Raw genomic sequence first — 17810 nt, 5'->3', positions numbered from 1 at the left:
TCCATCAGTTAGTATGCAGGTTGATGGTTAACTGTATTTTAATTATGGGCATATCCCACATTCTACCAAAATGGCAGACGTTAAACAGCCAAGGCACCCTTTAGAAAATACATATGAGTCAAACACTTGTTAATTTCACTTTCCTGGCTTTTTATTGAGTACTGTCAATAAGCTAAGAAGATATCTTTGATTGCTGGTAGCCACTGGTCTAAATTAGCTGCATTCAGACTGTGGCGACAATTTTGTTTAGTTCCAAAGTAGCAATCCCTCAATCTCTTATAACAACAGTTCTCAAACTTTCCGGTCTCAGGACTCTTTTACTCTCTTAAAAATTATTGAGAACCCCATGAGCTTTGGTTTATGTGGGCTGTATCTACTGACACTTATCAGACTAGAAATTAAAACCGAGAAATTGTTATGTACAAGGACCTAACAAGCAAACATTCCATGAGCCACCAGAGCTATGTTACCATTCCGTGTCATGTAGTTTCTGGAACACTCCACAGACACTTCTGAGAGAATGAGAGTGAAAATGGTAAATGACAACTGAATATTATTATAAAAATAGTTTCAACATCACGGGTGCCTTGGAAAGGTCTTAGGGACCCCTAGAGGCTTCTAGACCACATTTTGAGAACTGCTGACTTATGCTTGGAGAAGCCAAATTCTATTATTCCACTAACATTTTTCTTATTCTTATCTTTAAAATGAGTAGATGTCTATTTCCCCTTCCAAGGTCAGTACAACCTTCCTTGCATTTTAGTCCTGGAAGTCTGTAATCCAGGGTATTCTTCAGATCTGATTAAATATTCACTCTCCATCCCTGCCTCAGCACCCTTTCTGTTTCTAACTTGATGGCATTTTGCCTTTGTCCTTCCTCTTCTCCTTCTTGCTATTTTTCTTCTTTGCTCGCTTTTATTTTCTAAGTTTTTGTGCCCTCAGAACTTAGCTTTTATTACTATATCAGCTATTGTCTTTTCAATTTTTAGCTGTTATCAGTAATGTTAACTCCCCACAAATATGTGACTAACAGAATCATGGGAGAACTATTTGCTTAAATGTTCTAGTTTTCTAAGTGTTTCACCAGCCCATAAAAAACAATAATGCACTGTGGAAACTTAGCCATCACACTGTTTTGCTTATCAACATAAATTACCAAGATGACCAAATGGAATGGTTTCTTCAGGTATTTCTCAGAATTTAGTAACAATTTACTCAAAAATTATGTAAATCTAACAATTAAAACAACATGTTCTCACAACTCATTGGAATCTTAAATAACTGGTTATACATAATGATTTCAGAGATCACAGATATTTTAGTTTGGTTTTAATGACACAGTGAATAGGTTTTAGTGTTTTAAGTGAAAGTGTCTCTTGCCAATGGTATTTCAAAAACTCATTTTGGAATTTTAGACCTTGAAAATGAATTAGACCTTGGATAGCTGCTAATCCCACCAAGTCATTTTACGCATGAGATGATGGAGGGCTAAAGTGTTTATGTGATTGGCTAGTAACTCTGGGCAAGTTGCTAGGTGACTACTAGCTTGTCTCTTTTCACTTTATTAAGTTGCCTTTAGTAATACACTATTTGAATTGAAGAGATTCTAGAGATTATCGAATTCAACCCCATCATTTTATAGATGCAAAAACTTAGGCAGGATATAGTTTAAAAATGATATATGCTAAAGCATCTTGTACAATATCTTGTACATAGTAGAAATCAATAAATATTAATTTCAGACCCCAGATGTTCTAACACCTACCTAACTGGTGTTGTATATCTTTATTCTGAATAAAAAGCTCGACTGAGGATCAAATTTGATCTTATATAGGCAGTGTTTATTTTATAAGGTAAATATTCATGAACAATTTATTCTGAGTCCTGGAGTATATAATAAATACTATTGATTCATTGAGTATATTAAAATTAATTATTTTAAAAGACTACCTATTGAGTGGATTAAAAATTTCTTAATAATTGGGCAGAATATTACTAAATGTTTGAGCTTTCAAAAATACACTTTTCACAAAGAATGGAGGAAAAATAGTATCTCCCTTCCAGAATAGTTATACCCCTTTGCCTGTCCATAATACATGTCTCAAACTGACGCTGAAATAAGAATACACAGAACACTGGCTTAGGAATCATGAGATACTTGTTCTGGTCCTAGTTCTGCCACTTACTAATGGAAGACCATGGCAAGTTTCACTAATTCATAATTTCTACATCTGTCAAGTGGCCATCAAGAAGCTCAACCTCACAGGGCTGTTCTAGGCATCAAATGAAGTATCTATTTATCTAATCTGTCAAGCCTTATAAAAACAAAGTAACACGTGGAATAGTGAGAAAACAAAACTGGAAGATTAAAAAAATATGGATTCTGGGGCCAGCTCATCATTGTCTAGCCATGACACACTGAATAAGTCACTTTTTTTTTTTACCTGCAAGATGCAAACAATGAACTAGATCAGTGGCTCAAGGACCAATTTGGAGAAAGGGAAGTGAGGCAAAGCAGCTCTGCTTTTACCAATTTTCTTAGGTTTTCAAATAAATCATTTGAAGAATGGGTTTTACCAAAAAAACAACAGAAGTTTTATCTCAATTCCTTGCTATGTGTTCACAACAAGAAATGAAAGAAGAAGGAAATTTTCAGCAAATTTTTTTGAAAAAAAATTTCTCTCTCTCTTTTTTTTTTACCTTGCATCCTTCACAAGCATGAACTCCATAGTGGAACCCAGAAGCTTTATCTCCACAGACTCGGCATTCAATTGCCATGAGGGAGTTGGAAGGCTCTTCATGAGGCTTATTGTACAGCTGAGTCTTTTCAGAATAATAAGGCGGGGATGCAGGCTCCACTTTGATTGCACCTGTGTACAGAAAAATGTGAGCAGGTAATTATCACATGAAAAACTGCTACAAAGGCTCTATGGCCAGTCCCCATAGTACACCTTACTGCTATATGTTTATTATTTAAGTGTAGAAGCATTACGGAACATGAAAAAAAAACCACAGGAAAAAGTAGGCTTTGCAACCACAAGCAAGTCACAACACCTCTGAACCTCACCTGTAAAAATGAAAGGGGGAAGGGAATTAAATCTGTGGTTCTGCAACCCTTCAACACTAAAGCCCTGACAGACACCACATAGTATCTGAGACAATTAAGGTTATTTTGTTACATAATGTGCTGTATTTGGCATTCATCACAATATTAAATTATATATTTGTATTTAAATATCGCATTTTAGAAGCATTTTTAAACCACTTTTGGAAAAGGAAGGAACACTGAAGGAACACTGCTGTGAAAAGGTAATGTCATGCCCAGCTTGAAGGTACATGAAAAACAAGAGACCAGGTTTTCACCAGTGTTGAGTCAGAAAAGGTGGTTTGTAAAATAATCTTTGATAGAGTGAGAGAACCCATGGAGAGTAAGTACTACCCTTTGGCTGGTTAGGATCAGGCCTATTAAATTTCCATATTAGGCTCTAACCGAAAACCACACAAAAATAACCAAGTATACTATTTATCTCAAAAAAAAAAAAAACTAGAAATACAGGAAGTTCTTACTTATTGTCAAGTAATGGTTGCCAATTACATGGTGGGGTGGCTTTGGAAAACCAGCATATCAGCACACAAAGATAAAAATCAAGGAAATAGCATCACAGAAATGTATTTTATCTTGAAAAGTGCCGTTTTGGTTTGTCTTAAGTATGATGTTTTTGTCGTGAATTTACTTAATGGCAGGAAGATTTATCAATAGACTACAATGGCAAAATTGAAATTTGTGCAGAAAAATAGGTTTCGGAATAAGCTGCTCAAATTGCAGAACTAGGGAGAAATGGATCACAACTTTGCAATTTGGTGATGAGAAGTTATATAAGGTAGCAAACTATTACTTATTAACTTAGAAGCGGCCTAAAGAATTCAGAGTTTGGGTGACAGACTCTTACTTCGCCTAAGATAAACCTGATGCAGCCATGCTGGAAAATGCTCCTAAGAAGGAAAGAAACAAGAAATAGGGAAAGGAAAAGGAAGAAAGGAGGGAAAAAAAGGAAAGAATGATCTGGGGTATTTACACACTACCATCCTTTTTGGTATATCATAAACACATAATGTTTCATAGGTAAATAGATGAGTAAATGAATGGTAAGTAGCTTTTTTATAGAGTTTTAGTCTCTGGAGCATTTATTCCAGTCTTACTGAGAGGTTAGTCCGATTCTAGTCTTAGCAGTCTGAAAAGTAAAAATATCATACTTTGGTACTCTTGGAGCTTCAGGTCATACTTATAATCGGCAACCAGTGGGTCCGGTCTCGCGAATGGAATGTCTTCATAGTGTGGAGTGGAAATGCTGGAGAAATCCACAGTGGTGAAGGGCTTGATGTCAAAAGAATGGGAGTGATCATCCATTACAGAGAGATCCACGGAGCTGATTCCGAAGTTGGTGGGCCAAAATGGCATCTCGGTGTCAACCATGGTAATTTCTGAAATGGAAAAAAAAGAAAAGCTGTGGAGTTAGTTCTGGAAAGCAGAGCAATCTTCTAAAGATTCACAGGAAGGGAACTGAAAAGGGTCTTTGGTACTGTGCTCTCATCTAGATTATCACAACGAGAGAGGAAAACACAACCACCTTCTGAGTGCTGTCTAAGTTGTTTTACTTAAGGAAGGAAGCCACCCCTTACCTGGATATCACAGCACAGAACCCTATAATAGTATCGATGTGGTCCGTGTCCTGCAAACAGCCCTGCTCTCAGATCATCAAATCAGGTCTGTTAATGATTTTTAAAGAGCATAAAGTTCTGGGACAATTTTACTTCCTTGGAATTAGAGATGCTAAATTATTTTTCTCTTTAGGATAAAAATTATGCTCCCCCATTTGTGTTTATAATGGTTTTGTGTGACAGAAAATTTGGCACATTAAATTTAGGTAAAAATGTATTCTTTAATTGCATTATAAGAATAAGTAACACAAAAATGAATCTTTTTAAGAAGGGACGATCCCTCTATGAAAACTTACTCAGATATTTATCTTTTCTGTGTGTACAGTTTCCCTTAAAAAGGAGAATGTGTTCTCCATATTGAGAAAAGATTAGAGATCATGAAAACATATCTGATCATGAACGACAGAATGTCGAAATGACAATCTAACACAGCATTAATTTTAAACCACCCTCAAACCAAAACCACAACGAAAGAAAAATGGAAACAAGAAAACGTATGAAAGACAAAGGTAAAAACACTTGTATGGATTCTAAGGCCACAATGTAATTTGTTTCATGCACTGCCTACTTAGGATGGGACATGCCACGTGTATTTTTCAGAATATGATTTGTGGTCACAGTAAGTGAAATAAAACCCTGAGGGATTTCAGTTTAACTATTTAATGTGGACGTGTGAGCCACCAGAGGGTGTAGACTTTAGACCTTTATGCACTAGGAACCTATGTGGGTACTTACTGATGTAGATATTCAGACATGTGAACCCACGCGGTGCCTTATGGGTCCTTGATTCTCCTGAAACCAGTTCACTCTTCAAAGCGGTACCAAAAAAGCAGTCACTGAGTATTTTAAGTGGTAACTCTTGGGTCAAAAACACTAGTGAAGGGCTGCGTGAATTCGGGACTGCTGATATTGGAGGCAAAGAAATGAATTGCTCATAAACCACTAGAGGCTCCTGAAATCATAGGCTGATGTGTCTTATTTCTAGTCATTTCCCTATCACCTAGCAATGGGCTTGGCTCATAGTAGGTGCTCATATGAAATACCAAATGAATGACGAGGTGGCTCTGAAAGTTTAGCAGAACAGGCAGGAAAGGGGGAAGCAAAACAGTATTTACTGAAGTACCGCCCACACACCAGACACATTCTTATTCCAAGTAACCCAAGATCTTTTCCCCACTTTATAGATAAGCCAGGACCAGAGAGGTAAAGTGACTTGTCCAGTGACCAATAGCTGGTAAACAGAGGATTCAAACTCAAGATTGACCCAGGACCTTATCCACCCTGTATATATTCTCTTTATTCTCTCACTGAAGAAACAGTTTTATGGAAAAAGGACTACTCTCCTAGGGGTATCTGTCAGTGGGCCTCTTGTTTTTTCCCAGCAAGCAGAGAACTAAGGAATTTACTCTCAAAGGCATGAGGTTAAAAATTCCAGTTGTGGTCTTCATAAGGAAAACAAAGTGCCTCGAAAACACAAATAAGGAGACTGGCCTATGAATGTGCTTCAGGGGTTCCAAAGGGACTTATGATGAGGCACCGTTTGGGTTCACATGTCTGAATATCTACACAAATAAGTACCCAAACAACCTTAAGTTATCTGAGTCACAGTGTAAACACAACACACAAGAAGAATGTGTCCTGGTGATAGCTTAAAGGTCATGCTGGGTCCCAGTGACACCCAGAAAAACATCTGTGCTCTTAATGATGGGGCACCCATCAAACTATGCCCTTGCTTCATAATTCCTCCAAACCTAACTCACCCAGGTCCCTCCATTTACTCTGCCTATCTCCTCAGCATGCTTATTTTATATTTATCCACTTTGCTTGCTATAAATTACCTGCATATCAAAATATACCTCTTTTGTCTTGACTGCAATATCCACAAAAGTGGGTTTATCAACTATTTCTCATTATGCCTGTTGCAAAGTTCATCTGCAAATAAAACAAAGCTTGCCTGAGTTAAAGGTAGTGGATAAGCCTCCATATGAATACTGGGAAATGAAAATAAGGATGCAAAAAATACGTGTGTGGCAAGAAAAACTGGTTGCTCATCATTTTGCTGGTTTAATTTTGTTTTGTTTCACTTTTAATATACGACTTCAGTGATTCCCTGGTCAACCAACTTAACACAGGAATCACACACTGAGGGGTCATTTACGTTATTGCAAATTTTGGGGAAAATTTTAATGTTAAAATAGCCATTTGTGGGGTACTTGGGTGGCTCAGTCAGTTAAGCGTCTGCCTTCAGCTCAGGTCATGATCCCAGGGTCCTGGGATCGAGCCCCACATCGGGCTCCCTGCTTGGCAGAGAGCCTGCTCCTCCCTCTCCCTCTGCCTGCTGCTCTATTTGTGCTCTCTCTCTCTCTCTCTCTCTCTCTCTCTCTGTTAAATAAATAAATAAATAAATCTTTTAAAAAAAGCCATTTGTGTGTAACAAACAGAATATAAAAATCATATATAGATATAATACGGAACTCCCTAAAAAATTGGGACCTGTGGTATATTTCATATCTCAAAGAATGTGGTTATTAAAAAATAGGTTTATTTTCATTTGTTTATTTTTAAAGATTTTATTTTTTTAAAGTACTCTCTACACCCAATGTGGGGCTCAAACTTATAACCCCAAGATCAAGAGTCACATGTTCTACTGACTGAGCCAGCCAGGCGTCCCTAGACTTAATATTTTACTTTTTTAAAGTAGGTTCCACACCCACGGAGCCCAATGTGGAACTTGAACTCACAACAGTGAGATCAAGACCGGAGCTGAGATCAAGAGTCACATGCTTAACCGACTGAGCCGCTCAGGTGCCCCCTAGACTTTATTTTTATTTTTTTTTTAAAGATTTTTATTTATTTATTGAGAGAGAAAGAGAATGATAGAGAGAGCATGGGAGGGAGGAAGGGTCAGAGGGAGAAGCAGACTTCCAGCTGAGCAGGGAGCCCGATGCGGGACTCGATCCCGGGACCCCAGGATCATGACCTGAGCTGAAGGTTGTGCTTAACCAACTGAGCCATCCAGGTGCCCCTAGACTTTATTTTTAAAAGCAGTTTTAGGTTTACTTAAAAGTTGAGGAGAAAGTACAGAGTTCCCATATACCCTTTTCCCCTCCTTCCTTTCCCTGACCCCTGAAACACACATAATTTCCCCTATTATTAACTTGCATTTCCCCTATTAACACTTGCATTAGTGTGCTATGCTTGTTACAAAATTGATGAACCAATATTAATACATAATTATTATCCATAATTTGCATTTCAGTTCATTCTTTGTGTTGTACATTCAATGGTACTGACAAATGAATAATGTCATGTATCCACCATTACAAAATCGTACAGAATAGCTTCACCGCCCTAAACATCCCCTGTGCTCCAGCTATTCATCCCTCCCTCTTCCCCCACAGAATTCTATGTTTTTGCTCTCCTCTTTCTATTAAGGGCATAATAGAAAAGCAGGAGAAACTCTGACCTTCATATAAATGAAATGCCTTACCATGGCTTTCAAGGCCCTCCCTGACACAGTCCTAATTTACTTTCTCAGTCTTATTTTCCACTAGTGATTGCAGACCCCACTCCCATTCTTGGCATACCTTGTGGTTAGGCATATCATACTATTTGCCCAGGTTAAACATGCTCTGCATTTTCTAGTCTGCTTATCTTTGTTCATGCCAAGGCTGCTCTATATTCTTCCCATCCCTCATCGCCACGTGTCACAATCCCTCTGTTTTTCCCACAGTGGGAAATCCCACCACATCCAAATGCTACTTTCTCCAGGAAACCTTCCATGAAGTCTCCAACTTAAAAATACTCTTCCCCTTCTTTGCATCCCCACAGCTCTTTATACCTCTCTTTTAACTCTGATAGAATTATTTAGATAAATATCTCTGCTATCAGATTTCAAGTTCTAAATGGACGGTGTCTTAGTATTCTGTTTTTCCTTTAGTCCTTATGCAGTTGTTGTTTACTAAATGTTTACCGACTGATTTGTTTTTATGTGAAAATGTAAAAAAAAAAAAAAAAAAAAAAAAGGAAAAAGAAAAGAAGGCCACCTGTCTGGCTCAGTCGGTGAAGCATGTGACTCTTGATCTCAGGGTTGTGAGTTCAAGCCCCACATTAGGTGTAGAGATTACTTAAAAAGTAAATAAAAATTAAAACAATGGTGTCTGGTGGCTCAGTTGGTTAAGTGTCCAACTCTTGGTTTTGGCTCAGGACATGATCTTGGGCTCATGGGATCGAGCCCCAAGTTGGGTTCTGCGCTGGGCATAGAGCCTGCTCAAGAATCTCTCTCTTCTCTCTCTCTCTCTCTCTCTCTGCCCCTCCCTCCCCCTCAAGCTCAGTCTCTAAAATAAATGAATAAGTCTTTTTAAAAAATTAAAAGGAAAAAAGAAAACATGTAGAAAAATGTTTATAAAAAAGGGAAAAAATGAAGATACTTTCTCGGTGGTTTAGTTTTGCTAAGACTTACACTCCCCTAAAAAAGATGACAATCTTCAGTATCACAAGTAAAATACAGTTTAAACTATAACTCCTCCCTTCAACAAAGTATATTCAGTTTTTCTCTTGATAATTCGAGGAGCAAGATTAGTATCCTATAAAAGTCCCCCCTGCTACATAGAAAAGACAACGTGAGAAAGAGAAACAGCTTGTCTCTTCAGCTCTAAGAAAACATATTACTCAAATACACATTTTCCTTTCCCCCTTTCCCTTCTCCCTGTCGTCCTTTTATTCTGGGACATCTTGACCTAAACAATATTACTCCATGGACCATAGTTACTGGGAGGCACAGTGGTTCCCTAGACATTTTATTTTATTTTGACTTAGAGATGGGTCCAGGGAGCCTGCTTCTAATTTTGTCTCTAGAAAACATAAGCTACTGTTTCTGCCAAGCTGTAAGTCGAGTAGGTGTTTTTTGTTACTCCGTGTAATTACCCATGAAAGAACAAATGAACAAAATATTTGCATGAACAACAGTCCTTCTGAGGGATAAGTAACAGTGTCTTAACTTTCCAGCTGGGTGACAGGAGTGGGTTGCATCAGGGTTTATTCATCAATTTCACAACCTTAAGTGTGTTTCAAGCAAAAGTCTTTAGGCAGACACTGAACAAGGATGTGAATTTGTGCCATTTATCTTAGACCTTCAAATTTGGCTTTACACTGTATTATAGTCAATGAGCAGACTTTGCATAATACTCCCAAGTACAGTGTATTTCAAACAAAAATATAACCAATATCATGACAAAATAAAGTGACCTCTCGAACTGGAAATGCATCATTATTTGGGAATATGGAAGTGGGCCAGAAAAGATGGTAATGTATAATAAAATCAAGCCCCAGAACTACATGGTTTATCTTTGGGGTCCAATATATTGGTCCCATATAACTGCTGTCTCTTAAGAAAAGGAAAACTTCTACTAGAATTTCTGGGGAAATGCTGCATTTCCTTACTACATTATTAGCTAATTATATTAGCTAATGTATTTTTTTTAAGATTTTATTTATTTATTTGGCAGAGGGATAGTGAGAGGGGGAACATAAGCAGGGGGAGTGGGAGAGGGAGAAGCAGGTCCCCTGCTGAGGAGGGAGCCCGATGCGGGGCTCCATCCCAGGACCTTGGGATCATGACCTGAGCCAAAGGCGGACGCTTAACTGACTGAGCCACCCAGGTGCCCCTACATTAGCTAATATTAGAACCCTAAATCTTTACTAAGTATTGTGCCAAAAACTACATTTAAACATCACAACAATGCTATGAGGTAGGTGTACTCATAATTCTCCTCAGAGAAGAGGAAACTGAGGCACAAACATGGAAGTAGGTAACACGCCTAAGAACACACAATTACTGAGGAGGAAAGCTGGGTTGTGAACCCACGTGGTCGAAAACTGCAGAGCCTGCACACCTAACTTTCTCAGTTTTTCTTAACTTTAAGCTGGTTAGAAAAAACAAATCTCTCCCTGATTCTCCAGTTCTATCCTAAAGAACAATTAATTTCAACAAGCCTTCAGTGAACACCTAGGATGTGCCAGGTACAGGGAGTTGGGAATATACTATGAAGACTGAGTAATTATCACATAAAAGCTTCACTGGAGAAAGGTGTTAAGCTGTGCAACAAGAGAAGGTGCCAGAAAAAAGCCTTTCATGGATTCTCTAAAACTTAGTAGTTTTGTTGGAAGTGGCCTTAAAGAGACACCAACTCACTGATTTTTTTCAATCTCTTCTGATTTGTTTCAGTTTAATGTCGCAGTACTCATCAATATGGTTTCAGTTTCTTTATCCAGCCCCTCCTACTGATTAATGCAAATCATTTTGCAGTGTAAATTGACCTGGGAATTTTCTAATTGAAGTCCTCTCCCATGATGATAGCTGATATCCAGAGACAAAATCATCCTGAAATATTAGAGTGGCAATGGCCTTTTTGAGATACTGTAAGTCCCTCATTTGACAGATGAAGAAAATGAGAGAAATGATTTGCCCATGAACACACGGTCAGGGGCTTACCGAATGAGAGACCAGGTTTTTCTGTCTCCTACCCTAGCATTCTCTACATCCCATTATGAAGATGTTACTCTGTCAAAAAATGTTGAAAATGGGGACTTTTAACCTATGCCAATTTTCACAGATCCAGATTTTTGGGAATCTTGATATACAGGCATGACATCAAATTTATGAAGGGAAGACGTCTCATGCAAGTACCCATTTACTGGATGGCAAATTAGCATAAAATCACCTGTAACAGAATTTGTTTCTGACAAAAATAAAATCTGAATTCATCAAAAGGTTTAGGGAATAGTCTAATAAAGTGAGCACAGATCAGTCCAAGTTTTTACATAATAAATACAGGCATACATATTTTATTTATTTTTTGTGGGTTGCTGTTCTGAACATGCACAGTGAAGATAAATGAGCCAGTTATCACGTCAGATGCCCTGGATTTGAATCCTGACTTATTGCTTGCCAGTTTTGTGATATCTTTTTACCTAGTGAGCCCATCTGTAAAATAATATTGCCTACCTCATAGAGGTGCTGTGAAGATTAATTCAGATAATATATATAAAGCACCTAACATAGGTCCAGACAGTAAGTTCTCAATAAATATAATTATTGGCAGCAGTAGTAATTCTTATACTTAACCAGAGTACTAGAATCATGTAAAAGGTGGGCTAACAGCCTCCAATGCTACCACTAGGGGACAGGAAGAGGAAGAAACACCAGCAAAGTCCTATTGTTCAAACAGGACTACGCCTTCAACAGATGTCCTGTTTTAAAGACCTCTGGAAAAGGAGTCCACGGCTTCTCTTGGTTACTCATTCCAATGCTTAATTGCTCTTTTGTAGCCAGGAAAGTCTAGGTCTTATCTGGCTTTTCTCCAACTGTGTTATACATATGTTAATGATGTTCCTTTTAAAATAATTAAAAAGAAAAAAAAATTAGTGAGCAAATAAATTTAGGAAATGCTAGGTCAAGCAAGGTTAAATAGGTTTATGCAGAACTTCTTAAGGCTCATATGCTAATAATTCACGAAAATGTACAAAGGAAAGGGAAGGCACAGTGTGCAACATCTGCAGAGTTTCACATTTGACAGAAGAGTTGGGGAAGTGATGGTGGAACCTATGTTGGAGTTTGTAACTCCCCCCCCCCATTTTTCTAAACATACATAGCTACTATTTTCTGCATATTTGCCCATTACCACTTGTACCTGAAAAGTGTTATTAAGCTGTCCCTCAGGTTTTCTTTAATTTTAGAGTGATTAAGGGCAAGGATTTACACTGGTTCAAACAACAAGACTCAAGAAAGAAAGGATTTCTTAAACCATGCAGAAAGGAGTCACTATAAAGACTAACACTCTTTTTAGAGAGACCATCTGAAAAGCCTCCAGATGGGGAGGAAAAAAAAAAAAAAAGAAAGCCCATATAAAGGATCAGAACCAGAATGACAGTGAACTTGCCCAACAGCAACGCTGGAAGCCAGAAAATTTAATAGAGCAAGGTCTTCAAAATTCAAAGAAAAAATTATTATTTCCAACTTGGAATTTTAGACTCAGCCAAACAAACCTTCACTCAAGTGTATGATGAGTAGAAGGGCATTTTCAGAAACAGAGGACCTCAAAAAAAAAAAGGTCACCCCCCCCAGGTACTCTTTCTGAGAGTTCCACACCAGAACAAAAGGAAAACATGGGATCCAGGAAATAAAAGACTTAAATAGAGGAGGGGAGAAAGGAAGACCCAGGACAACAGATCCCGAGCAGCCTGGATAGAATGGAACGGGAAGGTGGAGGCCGTATGAGATTACCCAAGAAATCAGAGTGCCTGATATATATGACTGCTTAGAGACAGTTTTTATTACTGTCAGAGAGTTGAAGAACTAGTGATAGTTCTGGAAAAGGAACAATAAAAATGAACAGTTTCTAAGTTAAAAAAAAATTAACTCCAGAAAAATAAACAGCTATTCAGGATGGGAAACAGAACTGTAGTATACTGCCTGGCTCAACTGGGAGCAGTACTTTCAAAGCTAATGCGATGTAAACACGGACAACTAATTTCACTGAAAATTACAAATACATCATGAAGATGGCAGGGAGGACAAGTGTGTGTTTTGGGAAAAGGGGTGTGGTGGTGAAGAGCTAACTTCTTATCTTCCACTGTAGGAAGTCTGTGGGGAATGAACACAACTTTCAAAATAGCAGCATACCACATGTTATTTTAAAGACATAGAGGTAAATTCCAGGAGAAATGTTTAAAAGAATTAAAAATGACTGTTTCTGAGGAATAGGAACTGGGGACTGAGGGTTTCTGTTCATGAAAAGCTTTATCCTGACTTTTAAAACTAGGTACAAGTCTTACTTTTGTAGAAGTAAAAATTAAGCTAAATATCTTTTCATTGTAGTATCTTCCCATGATTTCACTGAACAGAGGGAATATATATATTCCTTGCATGTTTCTCAGTCCTCTTAAAAGGAATTATCATGCAATAAAACCTGAAAAAGTAGAGAAAATTTTAATGTATTTTTAATGCTTGATCAATAGTTGGTTGTCCTTTTGGCTCAAGTATTTAAAAAATTCTATCAATTAATTTCTTTTCCTTCACTGGTATCACAGATTTTGATCAAGAAAGCAGGAAAAAGACTCTGGATCCCATTAGCAGAAGTACAACTTAATAATAGATAACAATTTTGAAGTATTTACATGGCAGACATTGTACCTTAAAACCATTACACATGTGATTTATAATTTATTAATGTATCTATTTGTAATTTATAAATGTATACATAGATATAATTTACACCTATGAATAGTTATATATATGTATATAACCTATGGGTTATATACAATTATTATCACTCCCAATGGATTGAAAACATTAGACAGAAAGGGGTTAAGTGCAGGGAACCTGGGTGGCTCATTTGGTAAAGCATCTGACTCTTGGTTTCAGCTCAGGTCATGATCTCAGGGTCCTGGGATTGAGCCCCACATGTTGAGCTCTGTGCTCAGTGCAGAGACCGTTCAACCCTCTGTCTCTCTCCCCTTTTGCTCATACTCTCTTTCTCAAATAAAATCTTAAAAAAAAAAAAGAGGTTAAGTGCCTTGCCTGTTGTCGCACAGGTAATAGGTATTGGGATTTGAATCCTGTTGTGATTTCTCAGAATAGAGAACCTCTTATGTTGGCCACCATGAATTAAGAAAAGGATGAGAAATGGATTCTTTGCTGTGTCATTTGTTTCTTCAATGTGAAAAAATATATTTTCATTCAGTTGTCTACTTAGACTATATTAAAACTCAAATCTAATGCTTCTGTGGTTTAGTTCCCCATTGATACTCCCACTGATAACTCTGGCAGAGGGGAAGCATTCCAATATGTAACCGTATATGCACTTTCCTTATAAGGAGCCAGAAGGTCTTGTAATAAATTTTCAAATTCAGATCAACAAAGGGCCTATCATCAGCTTTTAGAGAAGACCATGTGCACTTATGTTTTTCAAAAGTTCATTTTCTCTTGCATGGGTCAGATCTTGTTTAGATAGCTTGCTTATTAACCCAGTCCTGAGGGGTCAGGAGACAGGAAAGATTACAGGATCATGCCCTCATCCATAGCCATCATTTCTTCTGCTTCCTGAGCTGGAGATTCATGTCCTCTATTTCACCATGGCCAAACTGAGTCAAGCTTGGTTCTTTTGCTAAAACTACCTTCACGTTTCTAAAGGGAGACTTCCTAGTAATTGAATCAACACTAAACCTAAGTCTGTTGAACAGCTAGTTATTCTGGTTTGATTGAAATTCCTACTTTACCAAGCATATACTGGTAGTAAGTGAAGAATGGTGTGGAGGTCAGGAAAAAAACAAAACAAAACTGGAATGTTCTCCCCAGCTAGCTCCCTCTGCAAATTTTGGTTTGGGCTTTGCAGTGAGAGGGTAATGAAAATGGGAGACAGGAGACTGAGTGGAAAAGAAAAAAATTAAGGGAATGGTCCAGGAGTTTGTAACTGTCAGAAAGGAGGGGCCACCAAAGAGATGCCAGAGTACTGTTTCTCTTTGCTTTGTCCACCTCTCAAACACTGTCAAGGACCCTTTTGCAACCAGGAAAAGGTAAGGGTGGCAGTGGTTTTAAATAATGCTTTACTACTGAAGCACCTTGAACAGCTTGAAATTATCACAGAGTAGAAAGGGATTGTCTTACTCAGAATTGTTTAGTCTGGCAAAATGATGTGATATGCTATGCTCCTGTGTACTCTTGTTTTTAATTTACTGTGCCAAGCACTCTTAATGAAAAGACAATGGTCTTAAGCTAAACAAATATGAGAACAAAAGTGTCAAAACAGATGTAGCCAGATTGCCAGTGGTTATGGGCTGATTTGCAGATTTTCACTAGCTATATCACATATTATCTCAAAAAATACTATAATGTGGTATTAAAATATCCATAGTAAACATTTTTCATGTTTAAATACTCCTCCCGAGCTATTATAGCATTATCAAAAATATTCTATATAAAAACATTTGACACAATTCAAAACATCCATGATCTAAAAAAAAAAAATCTCTTAACTAGGAAGAGAAGAGAACTTCAATAATCTGATAAAGCATATCCATAAAAAACAAACAAACAAAAACCTAAAGGAGCCATCATACTTGATGGTGAAATATTTAAAGCTTTCCTTTGAGATCAGGAATGAGATAAGCATACTAGCTATCACTGCTTCTATTCAACAGTGTATTGGAAATTCTATCCAGTGCAACAGGGAAGAAAAAAACAAGGATTAGAAAAGAAAAAATAAAACTAACATTACTCACAGATGACATGATTGTCACATATATATATATACACATATAATTATATATGTTTGTGTGTATATAATAAAACCCATTATAATTAATAAGAGAATTCAGGAAAGTTGCTGGATATAAGGTCAAAATGAACTCTATTTTTATAAGCCAGCAACAAACAGAAAATGACATTTTAAAATGATTTTTACAATAGCATCAAAATCATCAAATGCCTCGGGGGAAAATCTAGCAAAATATGTGTAAGCCGGCTATAATGAAAACTCAAAAATATTATTTTAAAAAAAGTATTTAAATAAATGAAGGGATATACTGTGTTCATGGACTGGAATACTCAATATAAACTGTCAATTCTCTCCATATTTATCTATAGATTCAGGAAAATTCCAATCAAAATACTAGCATTCTTGTGTGGAAAGTGACATGCTGAGTCTAAAATTTATATGGAAATTCAAAGAGCCAAAAATAGCCAAGGCAATCTTGAAGAGAAGAACAGCACTAGAGGAATTTACTGCCAGATATTAAACCCAATTATAAAACTACAGTAAGTAAGGCAATACGTCAATTAGTGCAAAGAGAAAAACAGATCAATGCAACAGGAGAGCAAGTCCAGAATTAATCCCACAAGAATATGGTCACCTGGTTTATGACCAAAATGTCGCTGCAGTGTAGTGGGGAAAGGGTCACCCCGTAAATAAATGAAGTAGGTCAACTATATATCATCCATATGGAAAAAAGTGAATCAACCTCTACCTTAAAACATACACAAAAATCAGTTCCACGTGGATTGAAGATCTAAATGTGAAATATGAAACAAAAGAGTTTTCAAAATAAAAATTAGGATAACACTTCATCAACCTTGGAGTAGGCAAAGATTTCTTCATAAAACACTTCATAAAAAGCATTATTAGATAAGCTGGACAATATTTAAGATTAAAACTGATTATTAAGTAAATGAAAAAGTAACACACAGCATGGGAAAAGATATCTGCAACATATACATTTGACAAAGTATGCTTTATTTTTATTTATTTATTTATTTTTGACAAAGTATGCTTTAGAACTCGTATCTAAAGTACCCAATATAAAAATGGGCAAAAGACTTGAACAAGCACTTCACAAAAATGAATAGCCAAATGGGTAATAAATATTTTTTTAAAGTGCTTAACATTTTAGTTATCAGAGACAGAGAAATAAAAATTACAACGTGATACCACCATAAACCCACTACCATGGCTAAAATGAAAAAGAAAATGTCAAGTACCAATAAAGATGTGGACCAAGTGGAACACTCCAGACACTGCTTGGTGTAAATGGTACAGCCATGTTCAAAACTGTCTGGTAGGGTCCTCTTAAAGCTGAACACACCCTATGGCCCATGTATATGTCTACAGAAATGTGTATCCTTGTTCACTGAAAGACCTATACGAGAATGTTCCTAGTTGTACTATTTGCAATAATGAAAAATACCTGAATGCCCATCAACAGTAGGATAGATATATTGTGATACATTCACAAAATGAAATACAGTAATAAGAATGAAGTACAATTATACTCAGTAATGTGATTAAGAAACAAATGCTGAGCAAAAGAATCCAGATACAAAAGAGTAAACAATGTATGATTCTATTCATATAAAATCCCAAAACAGGCAAACTAATCCAGGGGTTAGAAATTAGAACACTCAGAGGGCTTCCAGAGGGCTGGTATTGTTCTGTTTCCTTATCTGAGTGCGAATTACACATTTGCTCATTTGTGAAAATGATTTACCTACTTTTCTCTATGTATTTTATACTCTGATAAAAAACTTAAACAGGAGA

At 37.0% G+C, this 17810-nt stretch overlaps 1 protein-coding gene across 7 annotated transcripts in view; it reads right to left on the bottom strand.

Moving 5' to 3' along the window:
- Positions 1-17810, bottom strand: part of PPARG (peroxisome proliferator activated receptor gamma) — a 131109-nt gene that overhangs the window by 43594 nt on the left and 69705 nt on the right. For all 7 annotated transcript variants that reach the window (XM_073901662.1, XM_025885387.2, XM_073901663.1 and 4 more), the window contains 2 exons: positions 4255-4482; positions 2701-2870 (listed from right to left, as the gene is read on the bottom strand). In XM_073901662.1, the coding sequence (XP_073757763.1) occupies positions 2701-2870; positions 4255-4474 (390 nt within the window). In that variant the 5' untranslated portion in view covers positions 4475-4482. The remainder of the gene's footprint in view (positions 1-2700; positions 2871-4254; positions 4483-17810) is intronic.

The sequence above is a fragment of the Callorhinus ursinus genome, unplaced genomic scaffold (assembly GCF_003265705.2).
Source record: "Callorhinus ursinus isolate GAN/ISIS: 27379988/994484 unplaced genomic scaffold, GSC_fseal_2.0 scaffold15, whole genome shotgun sequence".
NCBI classification, from domain to species: Eukaryota; Metazoa; Chordata; class Mammalia; order Carnivora; family Otariidae; genus Callorhinus; species Callorhinus ursinus.
Note: the sequence above shows the minus strand (reverse complement) of the source record. Positions and strands in the feature narration are given on the sequence as shown.